Source organism: Hipposideros armiger, unplaced genomic scaffold (assembly GCF_001890085.2).
Source record: "Hipposideros armiger isolate ML-2016 unplaced genomic scaffold, ASM189008v1 scaffold_242, whole genome shotgun sequence".
Lineage (NCBI taxonomy): Eukaryota > Metazoa > Chordata > Mammalia > Chiroptera > Hipposideridae > Hipposideros > Hipposideros armiger.
The window spans coordinates 1,512,199-1,529,270 of record NW_017731592.1 but is presented as its reverse complement, the minus strand read 5'-3'; the positions used below and the strand labels follow the sequence as shown (position 1 = coordinate 1,529,270).

At 38.8% G+C, this 17,072-nt stretch overlaps 1 protein-coding gene across 8 annotated transcripts in view; it reads right to left on the bottom strand.

Moving 5' to 3' along the window:
- NSD1 (nuclear receptor binding SET domain protein 1) overlaps window positions 1-17,072 on the bottom strand; it is a 163,336-nt gene that overhangs the window by 13,226 nt on the left and 133,038 nt on the right. For all 8 annotated transcript variants that reach the window (XM_019655575.1, XM_019655569.1, XM_019655573.1 and 5 more), the window contains 6 exons: window positions 14,337-14,493; window positions 12,744-12,949; window positions 9,331-9,443; window positions 3,655-3,924; window positions 2,236-2,352; window positions 1,008-1,149 (listed from right to left, as the gene is read on the bottom strand). In XM_019655575.1, the coding sequence (XP_019511120.1) occupies window positions 1,008-1,149; window positions 2,236-2,352; window positions 3,655-3,924; window positions 9,331-9,443; window positions 12,744-12,949; window positions 14,337-14,493 (1,005 nt within the window). The remainder of the gene's footprint in view (window positions 1-1,007; window positions 1,150-2,235; window positions 2,353-3,654; window positions 3,925-9,330; window positions 9,444-12,743; window positions 12,950-14,336; window positions 14,494-17,072) is intronic.

The following is a 17,072-nucleotide window of genomic DNA, read 5'->3' as shown; positions in this document are numbered from 1 at the left end:
GTCCAGAAGCCGGCGACTGATCTGCCTCGCCTGGGAAGAGCGCAATGATGGTGCCAACTTGGGCCAGTGGGGCGGCGTCCTCCACAACTAGACTGAAGAAAAAAAAAACGACAGCAACTTGTCTGTTCCCCTTCCCCATCCCCCAATTCCGCAATAAAAATCTTTAAAAAAACAAACAAAAAACCTTGATGCTACAGATTAAGCTCCTTTAATATATGGAAAATATATATAACTTTACTTTCAAGCCTTTCAGCCATATCAGATTTACTTTCAAGCATCTTAATACTATCTTGGTTACACCACCTCACTCTACACTCTTAATTCTTAGAGACACAGGCACCCAGGCTGGTCATGACAGAGTTGTGCATTCTCTGAATATCCAGTTCTTTGGCATCCTAGAGGCAAGAGTTGTTTGTGTTAAAATAACCTTGGGTTCATAAACCATAAAATTCGGATGGGTAAGAGATGAATCAATTTTTAGGGAGTTCATATAAAGTTATGGAAAAAGTCAGGAAATTTATTTCTTTAAAATCATCCATACCCAAAGTTTGAAGACAGTATACTAAGTGAAATGAGTCACTCACGAAAGAACAAATATGTGTGATTCCACTTATATGCAGTTCCTAGAGTAGTCAAAATCAGAGACAGAACTAGATGGTGGTTGCTAGGGGCTGGGGGAGGGAGCAATGGGGAGTTAGTGTTTAACAGGTGCAGTTTCATTTGAGGAAAATGAAAAGAGTTATGAAGATGGATGGTGGTGATGTGAATGGACTGAATGCCAGAGAACTATACACTTAAAAATTGTTAAAATGGTAAATTTTATGTTATATATATATTTTACCCACCACCACCACCAACAAAAAATTCCATGCCAAGTACCATCTGGAAAGTCTTTTTATATATCCTCAGTTTGCAAACCTCATTTTGGATTACAGGGCATGTGGAACTTTTGGATTATAAAGTCTGAAATTCCTTTCTTAGCTCCAGAATCCTTAAATGATTCTTACCTGCTTTAATGTCACTCAGAGCAAAAAGGCCAACACGGGTATCTCCATTCACAGACCACTTCTGTGTTTCACAGTTGGGCTGGCAGCAATGATTCATGAACCGAGCATAGTTTCCTTTGGGACCAGCATCAATGATCCGGTCCTAGAATTCCAAGAGATGCTGCTCATCAGACACTTCCTGAGAATTCTAACACGCTAGAGTTTCTATTTGTAAAGTTTGAATCTCCCAGTAGTTCTCAAAGTGTACTCCCTGGATCAGCACTAGCATCATCATCTGGGAACTTGTTAGAAATGCAAATTCTTAGGTTGCACTTCAGATATATTAAAGCATGAACTCTGAGGTGGTGCCCAGGAATCTGTATTATAACCAGCTTGTTAGGTGATTCTGATATATGAAGTTTGAGGACCATGCCCTAAAAGCAGCAGTTAGTCCCATCCTCCAAATTTGGCAGTCCTGAATCCTGGCTACACATTAGAAATCACCCAAGGAGATTTTAATACCGATGCCAAGGCCCATTCCAAATGAAGATGAGAACAGCTGGAGGTTAGGATTGCACAAACCACAAGGGTACAACTGATAAATGTTTACCGAGTTTCACACCAGGAAAGAGTTCTGTTACAAAAGCTGGTGGAAGGAAGAATGGTGATGATGATGATGACAACAATAATCATAATAATAAAGCTAGCAAAACCTAATATTCAGGTACAAAGAGGAATCTCAGATACACAAAAAATAAACACATTAGAATGATCAAATTAGGCATAAGTTCCAAATACAATTATAGGCACCAATGAAATGAAACTCATCAGAAAATTCCTATAATTGGAAAGCTGACTTGGGTTCATAAGCTGAGTTCTACAGTCAATTTATATGACCTTTTCAATGCACTAATTAAATACCAACAGTCAGTTTCTCAATCTGTAGACTAAAAGAACGATTATTTATTTTTCTGGCTTCAAGTTTTAATTCTATAGGAAAAATACTAAAAGATATAGCCTCCAACTTACACTGGATATCTCAAAAAGAATGCTAAAAGTAGCACTGCCTTTGGCCATGGACGTATAACCAGAAATGAGTAAACTTACCTATTCAAGAAAACTGTTCAGGAAATCTCTATGAACATGGGGAAAGACACTATTTGGGCAGAGTACCACATGCCTACAAACACTGGGACAACACTAATTTCACAATCTTACAACAATGGAAATAACACTTCCCGTTACTTACTTTGTCTAGGGTGAGCATATAGAAATTAGTGATATCGTGTTCTTGGGCATAACGGATTCGAGCTCTGCATTCTTCTTCATCTATTAGCTCACCCACATACTCATTCACAAATTCACCCTGGAACAAGAAATAGCTCTTGACTTACTGGCAAAAATGCATAACTGTGTTCACAGGTACACCTTACTTTAAAAAAAAAAAAGAAAATAACAAATTCATTATTCTCCATAGATTCTCCAAAGCAGTTCATGTGCATGCAACTGGTCATTTAACAAAGGTTTATTCAAGAAACCTAAAAAATATGATGCTTCAAATATTTGACAATGAAAACCACCTCTCTAACTCCTGCCATTTGGGGCGAGATAGGAATGCACTGGGTGCTAAAGATCAACCAAAATGGAAGGAAGCCCACTAAAGCTCCATTATAATGGTGAAATGGACAGTCAACCCCTTTACCTTGCCCAAACACCTAAAAGTCAATTTCTCTAAACTATGTTCTTTTCCCTTGGAACATGTCCTCCTGGCTCACTACATTACAGTCCCACTGGCTTTCACTCATGCTGTCCCCTCTACCTGCAATGCTTTAACACTCAATTGACCTAAGCCAACAACTACTTAACTTTTAAGTCTCAACTTAAAATATTTTCAGAGACAAGCAAGTTCCAGGCCCTTTGCCACATGCCTCCAAAACCCTTTCTGCTTCCAGACTGGGTGATTACTTATTCAATGTCTGTCCTGCTCTAGAACATAAAATTTACAAAAGCATGGAACGTGTCTCTTATTGATCACTGCATCTTCAGCACAATGTCTCAGTAAATGACCAAACAGACCAACTCAGATTCACTTTCTTTCCTAGAAACAAACTTCAGTAAAATTCTTTAGAAAGTATAACCAGAGTTAAGGTTTATTTTATTATAATGTCAAATAAGATTTATTCTACACAAAACTACACAATATTATCTATTTTTTAGAAACCTGCAGTTCCTTCCAAGTTTGAAGTTGAAGATGTTACTGCATTGTCATGAGAAGGCCTAATCCTCCTTCATGTTCTATGAACCCAAACCTATTTTGACTCAGTAAAAATAGACTTTATTTGTAGGTGATTAGCACCTCTGAATCATGTGCTCACTATCCTCTCTCTCTTAACTACAGGTGCTAGGATTTTCACAAAAAAGGCCATAGTGTCTCTGTTTTCCTCCTTATACACAGTTGAGCATAATTAATACAGAGGATTTTTAGAGATGAAGGAGCACATCTATTCTCAAACCTCTAAACTCTAGGACATGGCAAGACACAATAAGGTTAATCCCTACAGTTATTTTCCTTTATGATCAATTTTCTCATATTCATCAAGAAGAATTACTAATATTAAGAAACTGCAAAGAAGAAAAAAATCTGGATGTTAAGAAAAGTTTTCTTCACCTTTTTAATATCTGTTTTTGTTCGGAGACCCCAACCCCTCTGTAATGTGCGAAAAATTTCAACCTCTGGGTACTGGCGCTTCGTGAAGCACTGGTTCTGGCAGCGCCCCCCAGCAGGACAGACTGTGGGATGGCACTCATAGAGCAGCATGCGGTTGATGCACTCGGAGTCTATCCCACAGGGGTTCTCATCAGTAGCTTTACAGTTGCAACGAGGAATTTCAGACAGGTCTGCAGTGAAGATCTGTACCCTGCCAATTGGACGGTTTACCTGGAGAAGAAACACATACTGTAGTACATCAGGCAAATCAACACGAGACAATTCAGGACGTAAAATAGGTAGGTTTCTTTTCCTTAAAGCTGCAAACCATATTTTACGCCATTTTGAACTATCAAGATTTAGTAGCGTTATTCACAATAGCTAAAATGTGGAAGAAAACCAAGTGTCAACTGACAGATCAGTAGATAGGCAAAATATGGTAAAATAATGGAATATTATTCAGCCCAAAAAGGTAAAAAATTCTGAAACATGATATAACATAGATGAACCTAGAGGACATTATGTTATATGAAACAAGCCAGTCACGAAAAGACAAATACCGTATTAATTCCATACACTATTATACATACTGTATAATATGTAACTTAAGAGTAGTCAAACTTAGAGACAAAAAGTAGAATAGTGGTTGCCAGAGGCCAAGAAGAGGGGAGAATGAGAGTTATTGTTTAATGGGCAGAGTTTCGATTTTACATGATAAAGAGTTCTAGAGATGGATAGTGGCAATGGGTACAAACATTATAAATACCTATGAACTCCTAAATATGGTTAAGATGACAAATTTTATATTATCTGTATTTTACCACCATAAAAATTTTGGAGAAAATAAAAATTTAGGCAGTTTGGCATAAAAATAAAGCCTCACTTGGGCCACCCGAGTGATTCAGTAGGTTAAGAGTTGGCTTGGGATGCGAGCTCTGAGCAGCAGGGCCCTGGTTCGGATCCCACATGGGCCAGTGACGCTGTGCCCTCTACAGCTAAGACTGTAAACAACAGCTCGACCTGGAGCTAGGCTGCTGTGAGTGGCTGGCGACAGCATAGGCTATAGCCCCTGATGCAGTGGGCTGCCATGAGCTACCGGGAGTGGTCGGCAGCCAGCATGAGCTGCCGGCAGCTGGCAAGAGCTACCGTAAGCCACCGTCCAATGGCCGGAGACCGACTGCCTCAGCCGGGAAGAGCGCAATGATCATAATACCAACATGGGCCAGTGAAGTGGCATCCTCCACTAGACTGAAGAACAAAAGCAACTTGTCTGTTCCCCTCCCCCAATTCCCCAATAAAACCTTTAAAAAAATTTAAAAAAAAATAAAGCCTCACTTGACATACAAAATATAAATCCACCGAAATTTTTTTAAAATTAATTTTAAAGAATCATAATTTCAAAGGTGATAGGCCAAGTGAATTGTAACTGAGTTTGTGCTGTTGCTGTATGGTGGAGCCACTTTAGCTGCTATAGAAAAAACCACCACTCTTTTAAGTAGTAAAGTGGTTGCCATGAAAACATCTTTGGGTTAATAGGGGTTCCTATATGTAATGTATTTTAATATTTACTATCGGTAATTTGAAATCTTTTTAATAGACTACAGCAATATCACTCATGCATGTTATTTAGTGCTGCACAGTAAAAAATTCAGTGTGATAAAACATAAAGGTCAAATAGCTGCTGTGACACTGAAGCCATCAGCTTTTACACTAGTAGCAACAATGCTGAGGAAAAAAATAGACATTCCATAATAGAGGTGGATTTGTACACTATGAAAATGAGTCTCCCCTACTTGATATCATTTCACCTGGGAACAGTCAAACTGAGTCTTCAGAAAGCTGTCCCATACATAAAATTTGATTATTCAGAAATTGTGTGATTTTGATAAATGACATTGCAACACTGTGAGAAGAAGAAATATACATTAACAGTCTAGTAAAGAGCCTAGAAGCCTTTAAACATGGTCGATAATACAATTAAGTTCTTTCTTTTAATGTTCCTTGTAATTGTTGTCACATCAAATATTCTAGATTACCAATTCCAATCAATCTAAAATCACTATGATTACCTAAACAGTTATTTCCATCCCCTAAATCTCAAGTGGTTTCATTTCTAACACTTTATTGTTTGCCTCTTATTCTTTTTTTTTTTAATTGGGGAATTGGGGGAGGGGAACAGTGTTGGGGAACTGGGGAAGGGGACCAGCCAAGTTCTTCAATCTTAGTTGTGGAGGGCACCAGTTGCCATCTGGCTGCCTGTCAGCAGCTCGTGCCGCTAAGCTCAAGGTGCTTTGTTCAATCTTAGTTGTGGGTGGGCGTAGCCACCATCCCATACGGGAGTTGAACCAGTAGCCTTATTGTTAAAAGCGCACACTCTATCCAATGAGCCATCCAGGCAGCAGCTCAGCTCAAGGTGCTGATTTCAGTCTTCGTTGCGGACGGGCGTAGCCCACCATCGAACAGGCAGTCTTGTTGTTAGGAGCATGTGCTCTCACCAGCTGAGCCATCCTGCCGACTTTTGGCAGCTCAGCGGCAGCTCAGCTCGGGCGCAGCTCACTGGCCCATGTGGGAATTGAACCGGCGGCCCTGTTGCTCAGAACTCGCGCTCTTAAGCTAACTCTTAACCAACTGAGCCACTCAGCCGGCCCTGCCTCTTATTCTTTAACAATACTATAAAATCTATAATTTGTAGAAATATATTGTCCTCAACCCAGTTTTTAACAATAACTTAAAAGGACAAACATCTCACTGCCAGATCTTTTCCAAGATTCTTCAAAATATTGGTAAAAATTGCAAACCTCATGTTAATGGAGGAATACTCATACCACATGCAACTGGAAGCCACAAACCTACTAAGGCAAGTTCTACAGGGATAGAAGATAAGGGCTGAGTTCAATCACCTGAAACTACAGGTTATATACAAAGGGCACCTGAACATTCACCTCTGATTCAAGGTCTCTTTACCTGACATCACCAACCCCCTAAAAAAATTTCATTCTTCTCCTCCTTTTCTTATATAAAGGTATGTTTCAGTTATTCTTTCTTGACATCTGATCTAACCTGTTATTAATCCCAAGTAAATCTCTTGCCTAACTTAAAGCAAACAATCAAACACGTAAAACAAACACATGGTTAAGTAAGAAAAACAGAGATAAATAATTGTAAGTAAACGCTCATTCTAGATCAGGATTGACACACTTTTTGTAAAGGACCAGGCAGTAAATATTTTAGGATTTGTAGGTCCTAGATCTCTGGTGCACGTAGCTCAACTCTGCCATATAACACAAAAGCAGCAATAGACAATATGTAAATGAATAAGCATGACTGTGTGCCAATAAACCTTTAGTCATGGATACTGATATTTGAATTTCATATAATCTTCATGTGTCAGAAAATATTTTTATTTATTTTTTCCCCCAACCATAGTAGGCCAGATTTGGTTCATGAACAATAGTTTGCCAGCTCGTGTTTTAAATCCTTTTCCTTGAAATGTTTGTTCCAAAAAAAAAAAAAAAAAGTGAAGACACTGGCCCCTAACTTCTGTGATTAGATCACTAAGGGTAAGTTGTTCCATCAACTCAAGGCTTAATATGGCTGATATGCTACTCTGAAAAGCCTACCTTGCTGTTATCTGACATATATGACTGCGGGAACTGGATCACTTTCCCTTTTTTGAGGCCTAACTACATTTAGTATTACCGTATCTCCCCATGTATAAGACTGCTCTTTCCCGATAACTTTGGGGTCTAAAAACTGGGTGCGTCTTATACAGTGGTTGTAGCTTTTTTTTTTCCTTGCATTTCCCACAAGTGATGAGGAGATGTATGAATTTTATGAATAAAACTTGAGTTCAATAACTTTATGTAATATATTTTTAAAAAATTTTTGGGCCCCAAAATTAAGGTGCGTCTTATACATGGGGCAATACGGTATGTCTTCATGCACAGTAACTCCATTTAACTCTCAATATAACACCAGGGTCCAATCCATTTAGGCCCAATTTTAGGTTTTAAGGTTTTTTTTCCCCCTTAGCAGTTTTAACTATTTGTAAGGATTGGTATTTTATAACTTTTATTCTTTCTTAGAGGTTTACCAAAGATCAAAAACAAAATTTACAGGCCGGACAAGTGGCTCAATTGGTTAAGAGCTTGCTCAAGAGTTTGAGCTCTGAGCAACTGCGGTTCGATTCCCAGCCTGAGCTGAGCTGCTGCTGAGCTGCCAACAGGTGGCAGGACTGCTCAGCTAAAAAAAAAAAAAAAAAAAAAAAAAAGAAAAAGAAAGTTTACTTATTTAAAAAAAAATGAAATAAAACTCATTCTATCTTACAACTACCAGTAGGTCCATTAGATTCTTTTGTAAATCTAAGATACATTATGGAACTTTACTTTTCCTATACGTATGTTAAAATACTTTACTATTTCACCATTACTTACTATTATTCATCAATGACTCCTAACTATACTAAAAAAAACACAAAAGGACTAAAATAATAAGAAAATGGAATAATGGAATCACAAAAGCATGATGCAATAGTGAAATTGTCATACTTTTACCCAAAAGTACTGCTTTACCCAAAGTACTGTATCATCTTTCCAGAAAGACTAAAAGACTAGAGATAATATTTTTGTAGTCTGTTTTTACTAGGGTTGCTAGATTTAGCAAATAAAAATCCAGGACACCAATTAAATTTGAATTTCAGATAAAGAACAAATAGTTTTTCATTTAAGTATGTCCCATAAAATATCTGGAACATACTTGAACACACTAGACTCTAAAATGGTGGTGAAACTGATTTCTAATTGAAATCTCAGATTATAAGACTTCAGAAACTCAAAACCAATGAGTACAAAAAAACAATGCATTTCTAATGACAAAAAAGAAGTATGGTATCCAGAAATGATCTTATCACAAATATTTTGCAAGAACCCAGGTGATCTCATTTTGGTAATAGAGCTAATAGTATTCTTTCATGTTTTCTGATATATGAGCACCAAAACCAACTTGATATAAAAGGTTTTTAAAAAGGTTTTAGTAAATACTCAAATGTCTAATAAATTTATTTTACTCCTTTATCTTTACAACTGTAAATTATTCTCGAAAATGACTTAGAAATGTAAAAAAAATACAAAGGGCCCACTGGACTCAGATTAAAAAATGGTGATGACTCTTGTACCAGGTACACTAAGGGTTAGATATATTTAACATGAATTCTCCTGACCTTGGGAATCCTAGTCAGCCTGATCACTGAAATCTTTAGTATCAGCCATTACCCAAGAAGACTTACCCATGTGTATTATCCATACTATCTTTTTTTTTTATCATTTTTATCATTGCTCTTTGGTCCCTTTCCAACCGCAAGGTGTTGGATATGAACAGAATCTAATCCTATCTTCCTGTATGAGAAGACTTCCAAGGCAACAGAAACAAAGACAGTATCAATGCACAATTGATTTTATAAAGTGCACGCAATGTGCTAGGAATATTGCTCTGGCACTTTGTTCTTATCTTTCAAGCTTAGACCTCTACTTAAAAGCAACTTATGCTTGTGCTTCCAATTCTTGTCATAAATAGACTGGGAAGAAAGCAAGCTATACAGGGTCTCTCTTTGAGATGGAGTCTCCTGAGGTCTTTTCTTACCTTTATATGTTTATAAGGCGGTGGCTTCTTATCATTCTTTCGGTCTTCTTGCAGCTGTCTTAGCTCTTTTTGAGCCTTTAACTCCTCAAACCTTGCTGCAGCTTCCTGAAGAGCTAAGAAAACACACAACACAAGTCAATTAATCTCTGGGTGGAGTTGTTTATTTCACTCCTCCCCCCACCTTTAAGTGGGAGAAAATCCAAGTTTTAGACAAAAATCACCAACACTATGGAAAACTAAGTATATATGACTTCTATTTTCAAGTAAGTTATAGTCCCCAGGGTATTCAGACATAGCATTAAGACAAAACATAATCCATCACTAAATGGCACAATACAGCTTCAGAGGAAAATTTAAAACAAAAACAATAGTTAAATGATTTGAAAAAGCCCACACATAACACCTTCTAACAACTAGCCTGCATCTGGTCAGCACAGTCACTGCCTTTAAGCCTAATTTAATTCTTCCCTTGGTCCTGAACCTTCTGCTTCCAAAAAACATTTTGCCTTGTAGGAACTCCAGGTAATGTGACACATTCTTCTGGAAGAAATCCAAAGTTGAAGTTTTCCTATTCCTTTTGCTTATTTTCTACAGCACCTGTACTACTGTTGTCCTAAGACTCATTCTGTAAATAGCAATTATTAGCTCTAATGATACAAAGACCTTCATAGATTATCTTCATTCAAGGCCTATACTTTCATATGCTTATAAGATTGTAATATCTGAAAAGTCCAACAAAATCTAGATTCTCATTCTCCTCCATATAAAGCAAAATTTTAATTCATCATTCTTGACCCAGGTTAAAAACTCTGAATTACAATTTTTCCCACTTTCTTCTGTGGCTTTCTCACCTCTGATCCATCCCTTTTTCTCCATTTCTCTGTCACCATTCAGCAGAGTTTGTACTGCCTAGAGTCCTCTCAATTGTTCTAAAATTCCTACTTCCTTCATCCCATTATTTAGCATGTCCTGCCTAGTCTATCTACTCAATGTCTATCCAGTACCCATCAACCTCTCTGCCCAATGGACACCTTGCTGTGACAGTCTCATCAACTCTGACCAGAAGTAGAACAGCTATCTCACTGACATTCCTGTTGGCAGCCTTTCATCTTCTATGGTCCCTATACTCTACTCAGATTGAGATTTCTAAAACTGCTCTGACCATAGAACTTACCTACCTTTTCAGGCGAACAGCCCAGTGCTCCCCCGCCCCATAATTAAACTATGCCAAATACTTGGAGGTGGCTAACTCAGAATGTTAGATTGAGTTAAGTGCTTTCACATTTGCTTTCTTCTTGTTACAACATTTTTTAAAAAAATATTTTATTGGGGAATTGGGGGAGGGGAACAGCACTGGGGAATCAGGAAGGGGAACAGACAAGTTGCTGTCGTTTTGTTCTTCAGTCTAGTTGTGGAGGATGTGGCTTCACTGGCCCAAGCTGGCACCATCATTGCGCTCTTCCCGGGCGAGGCAGATCAGTCGCCGGCTTCTGGACGGCCGCTCATGGCGGCTGCTGGCCGCTCACGCTGGCTGCTGGCTACATACGGTAGCCCATGGCAACCCACTGCAGCAGGGGCTGCATCCTAGCCGTGGCCGGCAACTCACGGCAGCCCAGCTCCAGGTTGAGCTGTTGTTCAGCATCTTAGCTGTAGAGGGCAGTGTCACTGGCCCTCATATATGGGATCCGAACCGGGGCCCTCTGGCATCCCAAGCCAGTTCTTAACCAACGTGCCACTCGGCCGGCCCTTGTTACAAAATTTTAAGTTAACTTCTTCACAGTCAGTGTAAGGGTTAAAAAATTGGACTCCGGCGCCCAACTACCAGAGTTTGAAACCTTCCTCTATCACTTACGAACCAGCACTGGGACCTTGGGCAAGTAATTTAACTTTTATGTGTCTTAGTTTCCTCATCTGTAAGGTAAGAATAATGTCATCTAACTTATAGGATTGCCACAAGGATTTAATGCAGAAACCAAATTTTAAACAAGGCCTGACAACAAATGGTATCTATTATCATTATGGCTCATTCTTCAAAGCATCACATAGGAAAGAAGCTATATGTGATTTCCAAACTTCGATCCCCAGTGCAGTCATGCTTCCTCCTGGTATGCTCCCACAGCATACCACGCACACTTCTACCACAACAGTCAGTAAATGCCATTTTGACTGCTGGTATCTGTGTCCAATTCCCCTATAAAAACATGTGCTCCTTGAAGGCAGAGGCACCCAGCCAGCCCATAGAAAGAGCTGAATCCCAGAGCTTTGGCAAGCTCAGATTTGTGCTATTTCCTACACTCCACCTTCTCCCACAGCCTTGATGGTGGCCAGCTCTGTGCAGGCAAAGACATTGGTCACTGGGTCACTCACCATCTGAGACGACAATCCTCATCCTACAGTATTAGTACTGATAGCCCATATCTACACAGAGACCACATGGCCAACAGATAAGTGAGGACCCATTGAAGTAACATGAGGCAAACAGGACCTTTTAAAAATTTCTTCCCTATGGACATCATTCTCATTCCCTATCCAAGAAGTTTTCACCTGCTAAGAATCTTCTTGCACCTTACCAGGCAGTTTCACTTGCTTAGAATCCTTTTCATCTCACATGTAGACAAAATCTTATACTAAAATGACCAAATATATTCAAATAACAACTGATACCTTATTGACTTTCAAAGGCTAATGGAAGAAGGTAATTATAATGGATGGAATACCAACTATGTGCCCTGAAGGTCAATTTTAAAAATTATCTCATTGACTTCTCAGAGCAATCTTTGCTCATTACATAATAGAGAAAACTGAGCTCATAGTTGACTTGACCCCTCCTGGCCCCAAATGTCCCCCTCTCCTTCACTGCTTGGCCAGCTTATAAAAATTTCTTGATTCAGAATATTTATGTTTTAACTTTCACTATCTTATTTTGCTCTATAATATTGGGTGAGTTTTATTTCCTCCCAGCAAACTAAATAACAAACCCTCCTCGGAACAAACATGGCTCTGCTAGAGATTGTGGCCCTTGCCTAGCAAACCACAATGTTTACTCTATAAAATATTGGGTTGTCGGAAAAGTCATGACGTATTTTTTCTATGTTTTTCATTGCAAAAATGCGTCATGACTTTGCTGACAACCCAATAGCTACAAAAACTTCACTACTTGAAGAGATGTTGAGAAAACAGAATGGATAAGACAAAAAGAACCTCCCTAAAGGAAATTCCAATTAACAGAAGGTTAAGCTCAAAAACAATGAGTTATTTGGGTCAACTAGCCTGCAAAATCCTCTAGCTGCAGCCACATATGCCCTCAGAGGGCAGAACACAGCTGCTAATGGAATGCATGTGAATTCTAACTCAGAGCAAATACTCAGGCAACAAGGTCTGTGTTGGTCTGCAAGATAAAAAAGGATAGTTACCTTTTTTGTATGTCCCATCTACTCCTTTGCCCATCTTATCCTTGCTGCTTACATCCCCCTCCATGTAGGGAAAAACTCGGGCCTGGTGGGTCCACAGATAGTCATTAGACCCAAAGAAGAGCACAGGGAACTCGCCCACATCATGTCTCATCTTATCGATGTTGGAAGGCACGGCTCGAGGGTGGCAGATCTCAGCTGGCCACCACCTGGGAAAGGTGAAAACAAAGATGGAAAACTCTAGCAGACTGCAAGGCACTTGAAAAATAACCTACTTTTAGGGCAGGAATAAGGACTAGCAATGCCTGTCTATCCACATTAAAGTCTGACCATGAGTATTCTTATAATCTAACCAGAGAACAAACATGTGCCAAAATCCTGAGAAGGTCCATCCTCATGCACATGCTTCCACACACACATATGCTCCCTCAGACTCAGTTATTCTACTTCAAGGAATCTATAAAAGGAAATAAGTAGAAATATGAACAAAGTCTTATGACTATAATGTTCACTGAAGTGTTATCTATAAGAATGAACACCTGGAAATAATCTAAATGCTCAATATTAAGGGAATAATAGAAATAATTATGGTACACTATAAAATGAAATACAATTTGGCTTTTAAAAAGGAAACTTTCAGTAATTATCAGGGGATAGAAAAATGACACCAAGAAATGGCTCCCTCTCAAAAATTAATACAACCACCTTAGAAAAACAATTTGGCATTAGCGATTAAAGCTGGAAACCTCTACCTTGTATTCCATCCTGCGAATGCCCTAGACAAGCTCCTGTGCATGTACACCAAGAAACAAAATGTTCATGGTTCAAACAAGAGAATGAATAGCTGAAGTAAACTACACTGTGTAACTATAGTGTGTGAATGAACTAGAGCATGGTGCTAAACACAATAAATCTCAAGAAAATAACAGTGAACAAATAAAAAGTTGTAGGAAAATATAGTAAAAACAATCCCTTTATATAAAAGTCTAAAAAAACATGCAGCATAAAACATTATACATACGGTAAACCTATACAGCAAGGCAAAAGAATACAAAAACACAAAATGCAATATAGTAGTTACCTCTGGGGGTAAGGGACATGCAGGAAGGCTCAAAAGGACAGTAATGCACTCTCTTTAACTGGGAGGTACATACATAGGTGTTCCTTTAGTTATTCTTTAAAACCATGGATGTTATAATATTCTTTTGTACATTGCATGATCAGTAAAAATAATTTTAAAAAGACACAAAACAGAGTATAAAACTATAAGACCAATTATTTTGAGGGTGCATGTACTGGTGTGTCTGCAAGTAAATATGCCAAAATGTTAGCAATGAATCTTCCCTGTTTGTAAGGTCATGGGTTTGTTTTCATTAATGAATTTTCTACAGTTAGTATGTATTTATTCCTATGACCACAACATAAAGTAAGGTTTTTTTTTCTTTTATAATGGAAAATTAATGGGGGGGTGGGGGTGGGCCTTGCTTAATCAGGGAGATCATTTTTTAAAAAGTTAAGCACTGTATCTAACAGATCCCAAGAAACAGGGGAAGGTAAAAAAAAAAAAAATGAGTACTAATCTCCATGCTTACTCACCTGTATCGTCCAACTTTTACCCAGACAATTTCCCGGTAGTGTGGCTTTTTGCCTGCCTTACAGTCATTGCAATACCAGTTTCCTTCAGGGATATCAATGTTCAGGCATTCCCGATGAAAAGCAGCAGGACAAGAATCACAGCACAGAAGGCTGCCTCCTATAAGAATAAAAAAATCTGGCACTCAGAATCATAAGGCTGCATATAAAAACCCAGCTGAAACAGCTTTTGCTCCTAACCAATTATTTATCTCAGCGCCAAGGGCCTAGTAATTTAATTAGTTATTCAGAAAGACTTTCCTACAAGAGTGTTCCCTTTCCAATATTCCTGAACCACACCCCTGAGGGTTTGTTGGATTCAGAGCAAATAAACATGAGATCTTATTAGCAAAATCAGGTTAGGAAAAACCTCTAAAAGTCGTGTATGTATATACACACATATATACATTTCTTCCTCTTCACTAAAAGGTAACACACTAAATGGGGTGACCAGTTAGCTTAGTTGGTTAGAGCATGGTGTTGATAACACCAAGGTTGCCAGTTCGGTCTCCCCATGGGCCACTGTGAGCTGCATCCTCCTTAAGAGTCAACTATGCCAATGTAGCATGAAAGCAATGTGTAACTAATGACCATGGCTGTTCCCCAATAAAATTTTAAAAAATAAAATAAAATAAAATAAAGAGAATATCAATGACACACAACGACCAGAGTATACAGAGCACAAGCTTTAACTAATGTCAAATTTGAGCTCTAAGATCATGTGACTTTGGGGAATTCACTTTCCTGAGCTGTAATTTCCTCAATGGTTAAGGTATTTTCTACAACGAACAATAAATAAGCACATCTGTTTGAGGAGTAAACAAGTGAATAAATCGCCCAGTAGTGTTTGACATGTAATCAGTCTCTGTAAGGTCAGTTCTTTCCCTCTTTTTAAATTACTAACTTTTCAATCTTTTTTATGTTTGGCACTCTCATGGCACCTATGACCCCTTTTCAGAATAACATTTATAAATATATAAATGTAATACATAAGATAAAAATGACTTTGATCGAAATATTAGAACAAGAGATTAGTTATGTTTCTTTGTAATGCATAAATAACAAGATCTAGCAGTAGTAATGATTGCAAATATTTCAAGATATCAACAATTGCAATAATTGTTATTTTCATTGGTGAAAAAAATCACAGGTACTAATGTGGTTTGTTGATGTAAGTTCCCCCTCTCCATCCAAGTTTTCAGACACCAGGTTTATTATATATCGGGGGTGCCAAAAATATGTATACAAATTTTAAGAGATGTTATTTATGTATTATTTTTCGAAGTTGAATTATGGTGACATTGGCTCAAAAGATGGCGTTAATCAAATGAGAGTGTCACCATGCAACAGGCAGAACAGTCAAAGAAAATGGCAGAAGCACAGCTGTTCAAGGAGCGCAAGACCATTTTGAAGTGGTATTTGAAATTCGAGATCATTGTTGAAGTACAACAGTGGAGGCGTGAATATGTGACAGAATCTCCAACTTAACACCCCTTGACTTCTCCCTATGGGGAGCTTAAAGGATGTGGTGTACCATAGAAAACCGGCTACACTGGCAGTACTTTGGGAAGAAACTGAAACAGCATGTGCAGTAATACAAGTGGACACTATGGTCAGCGTTGCTCAAGCAGTAGTTTGCCATAATCAGAAGTATCTGGATGCTGATGGTAACCACTTTGAGCATCTCTTGTAATTGCAGAAGTCAAATGTGACTTATATTCATCTTTTGTTATTGGTATATATTGAGGATCACAATTTTAATCTAGTTTTTTCCTTTCTTAAAATGTGTAGGGCAGGCTGAGTGGCTCAGTTGGTTATAGGTTGGTTTGGGAGTGCGAGCTCTGAGCAGCAGGGCTGCCGGTTTGGTTCCCACGTGGGCCAGTGATGCTGTGCCCTCTATAGCTAAGATGGTGAACAACAGCTTGACCTGGAGCTGGGCTACCGTGAGTGGTAAGCAATGGTGTAGGCTGCAGTGGGCTGCCGTGAGCTACCATGAGTGGCCGGCAGCCAGTGTGAGTGGCCACAGCTGGCGAGAGCTGCCGTGAGCAGCTGTCCAATGGCTGGCGACCGACTCCCTCAGCCGGGAAGAGTGCAATGATTATAATACCAACATGGGCCAGTGAAGCAACGTCCTCCACAATTAGACTGAAAAACAAAACGACAGCAACTTGTCTATTCCCCTTCCCCGATTCCCCAGTAAAATCTAAAAAAAAAAAAAAAAAGTGTATACATTTTTTGGGCACCTTTGTATATTGCAGTGACAATGAATTTTCAAGTCTTGAAGATTTTCACTCAAAGTGAGTCAATTTACATATCTGAATCTGAAATCCTCATGGTTGCAGATATTAATTTCAGGTCAAGTGGATTCATATTTTAAGGAGCACAATAAATGCTTTATTTATCTTATGCCAGAAATGAGCATGCTTCAAATACACTAGAGTCAAGCATGTAACTCCAAGTTTCACCCTGCAAAGTTATAACTTAGCAAGGTATATATACATCCATGTCCACCTTGGTCTCACTGTGCCTGTTTTACCTTGTAAAATCTTAAGAAAAACTACTGCATAAGAATATGCAGTATTGGGGGCTGGCCAAATGGTGTGTTGGTTAAGAGCTGGCTTGGGGGGCCGGCTGAGTGGCTCAGTTGGTTAAGAGCTCGCTCAAGAGTTTGAGCTCTGAGCAACAGCGGTTCGAGTCCAG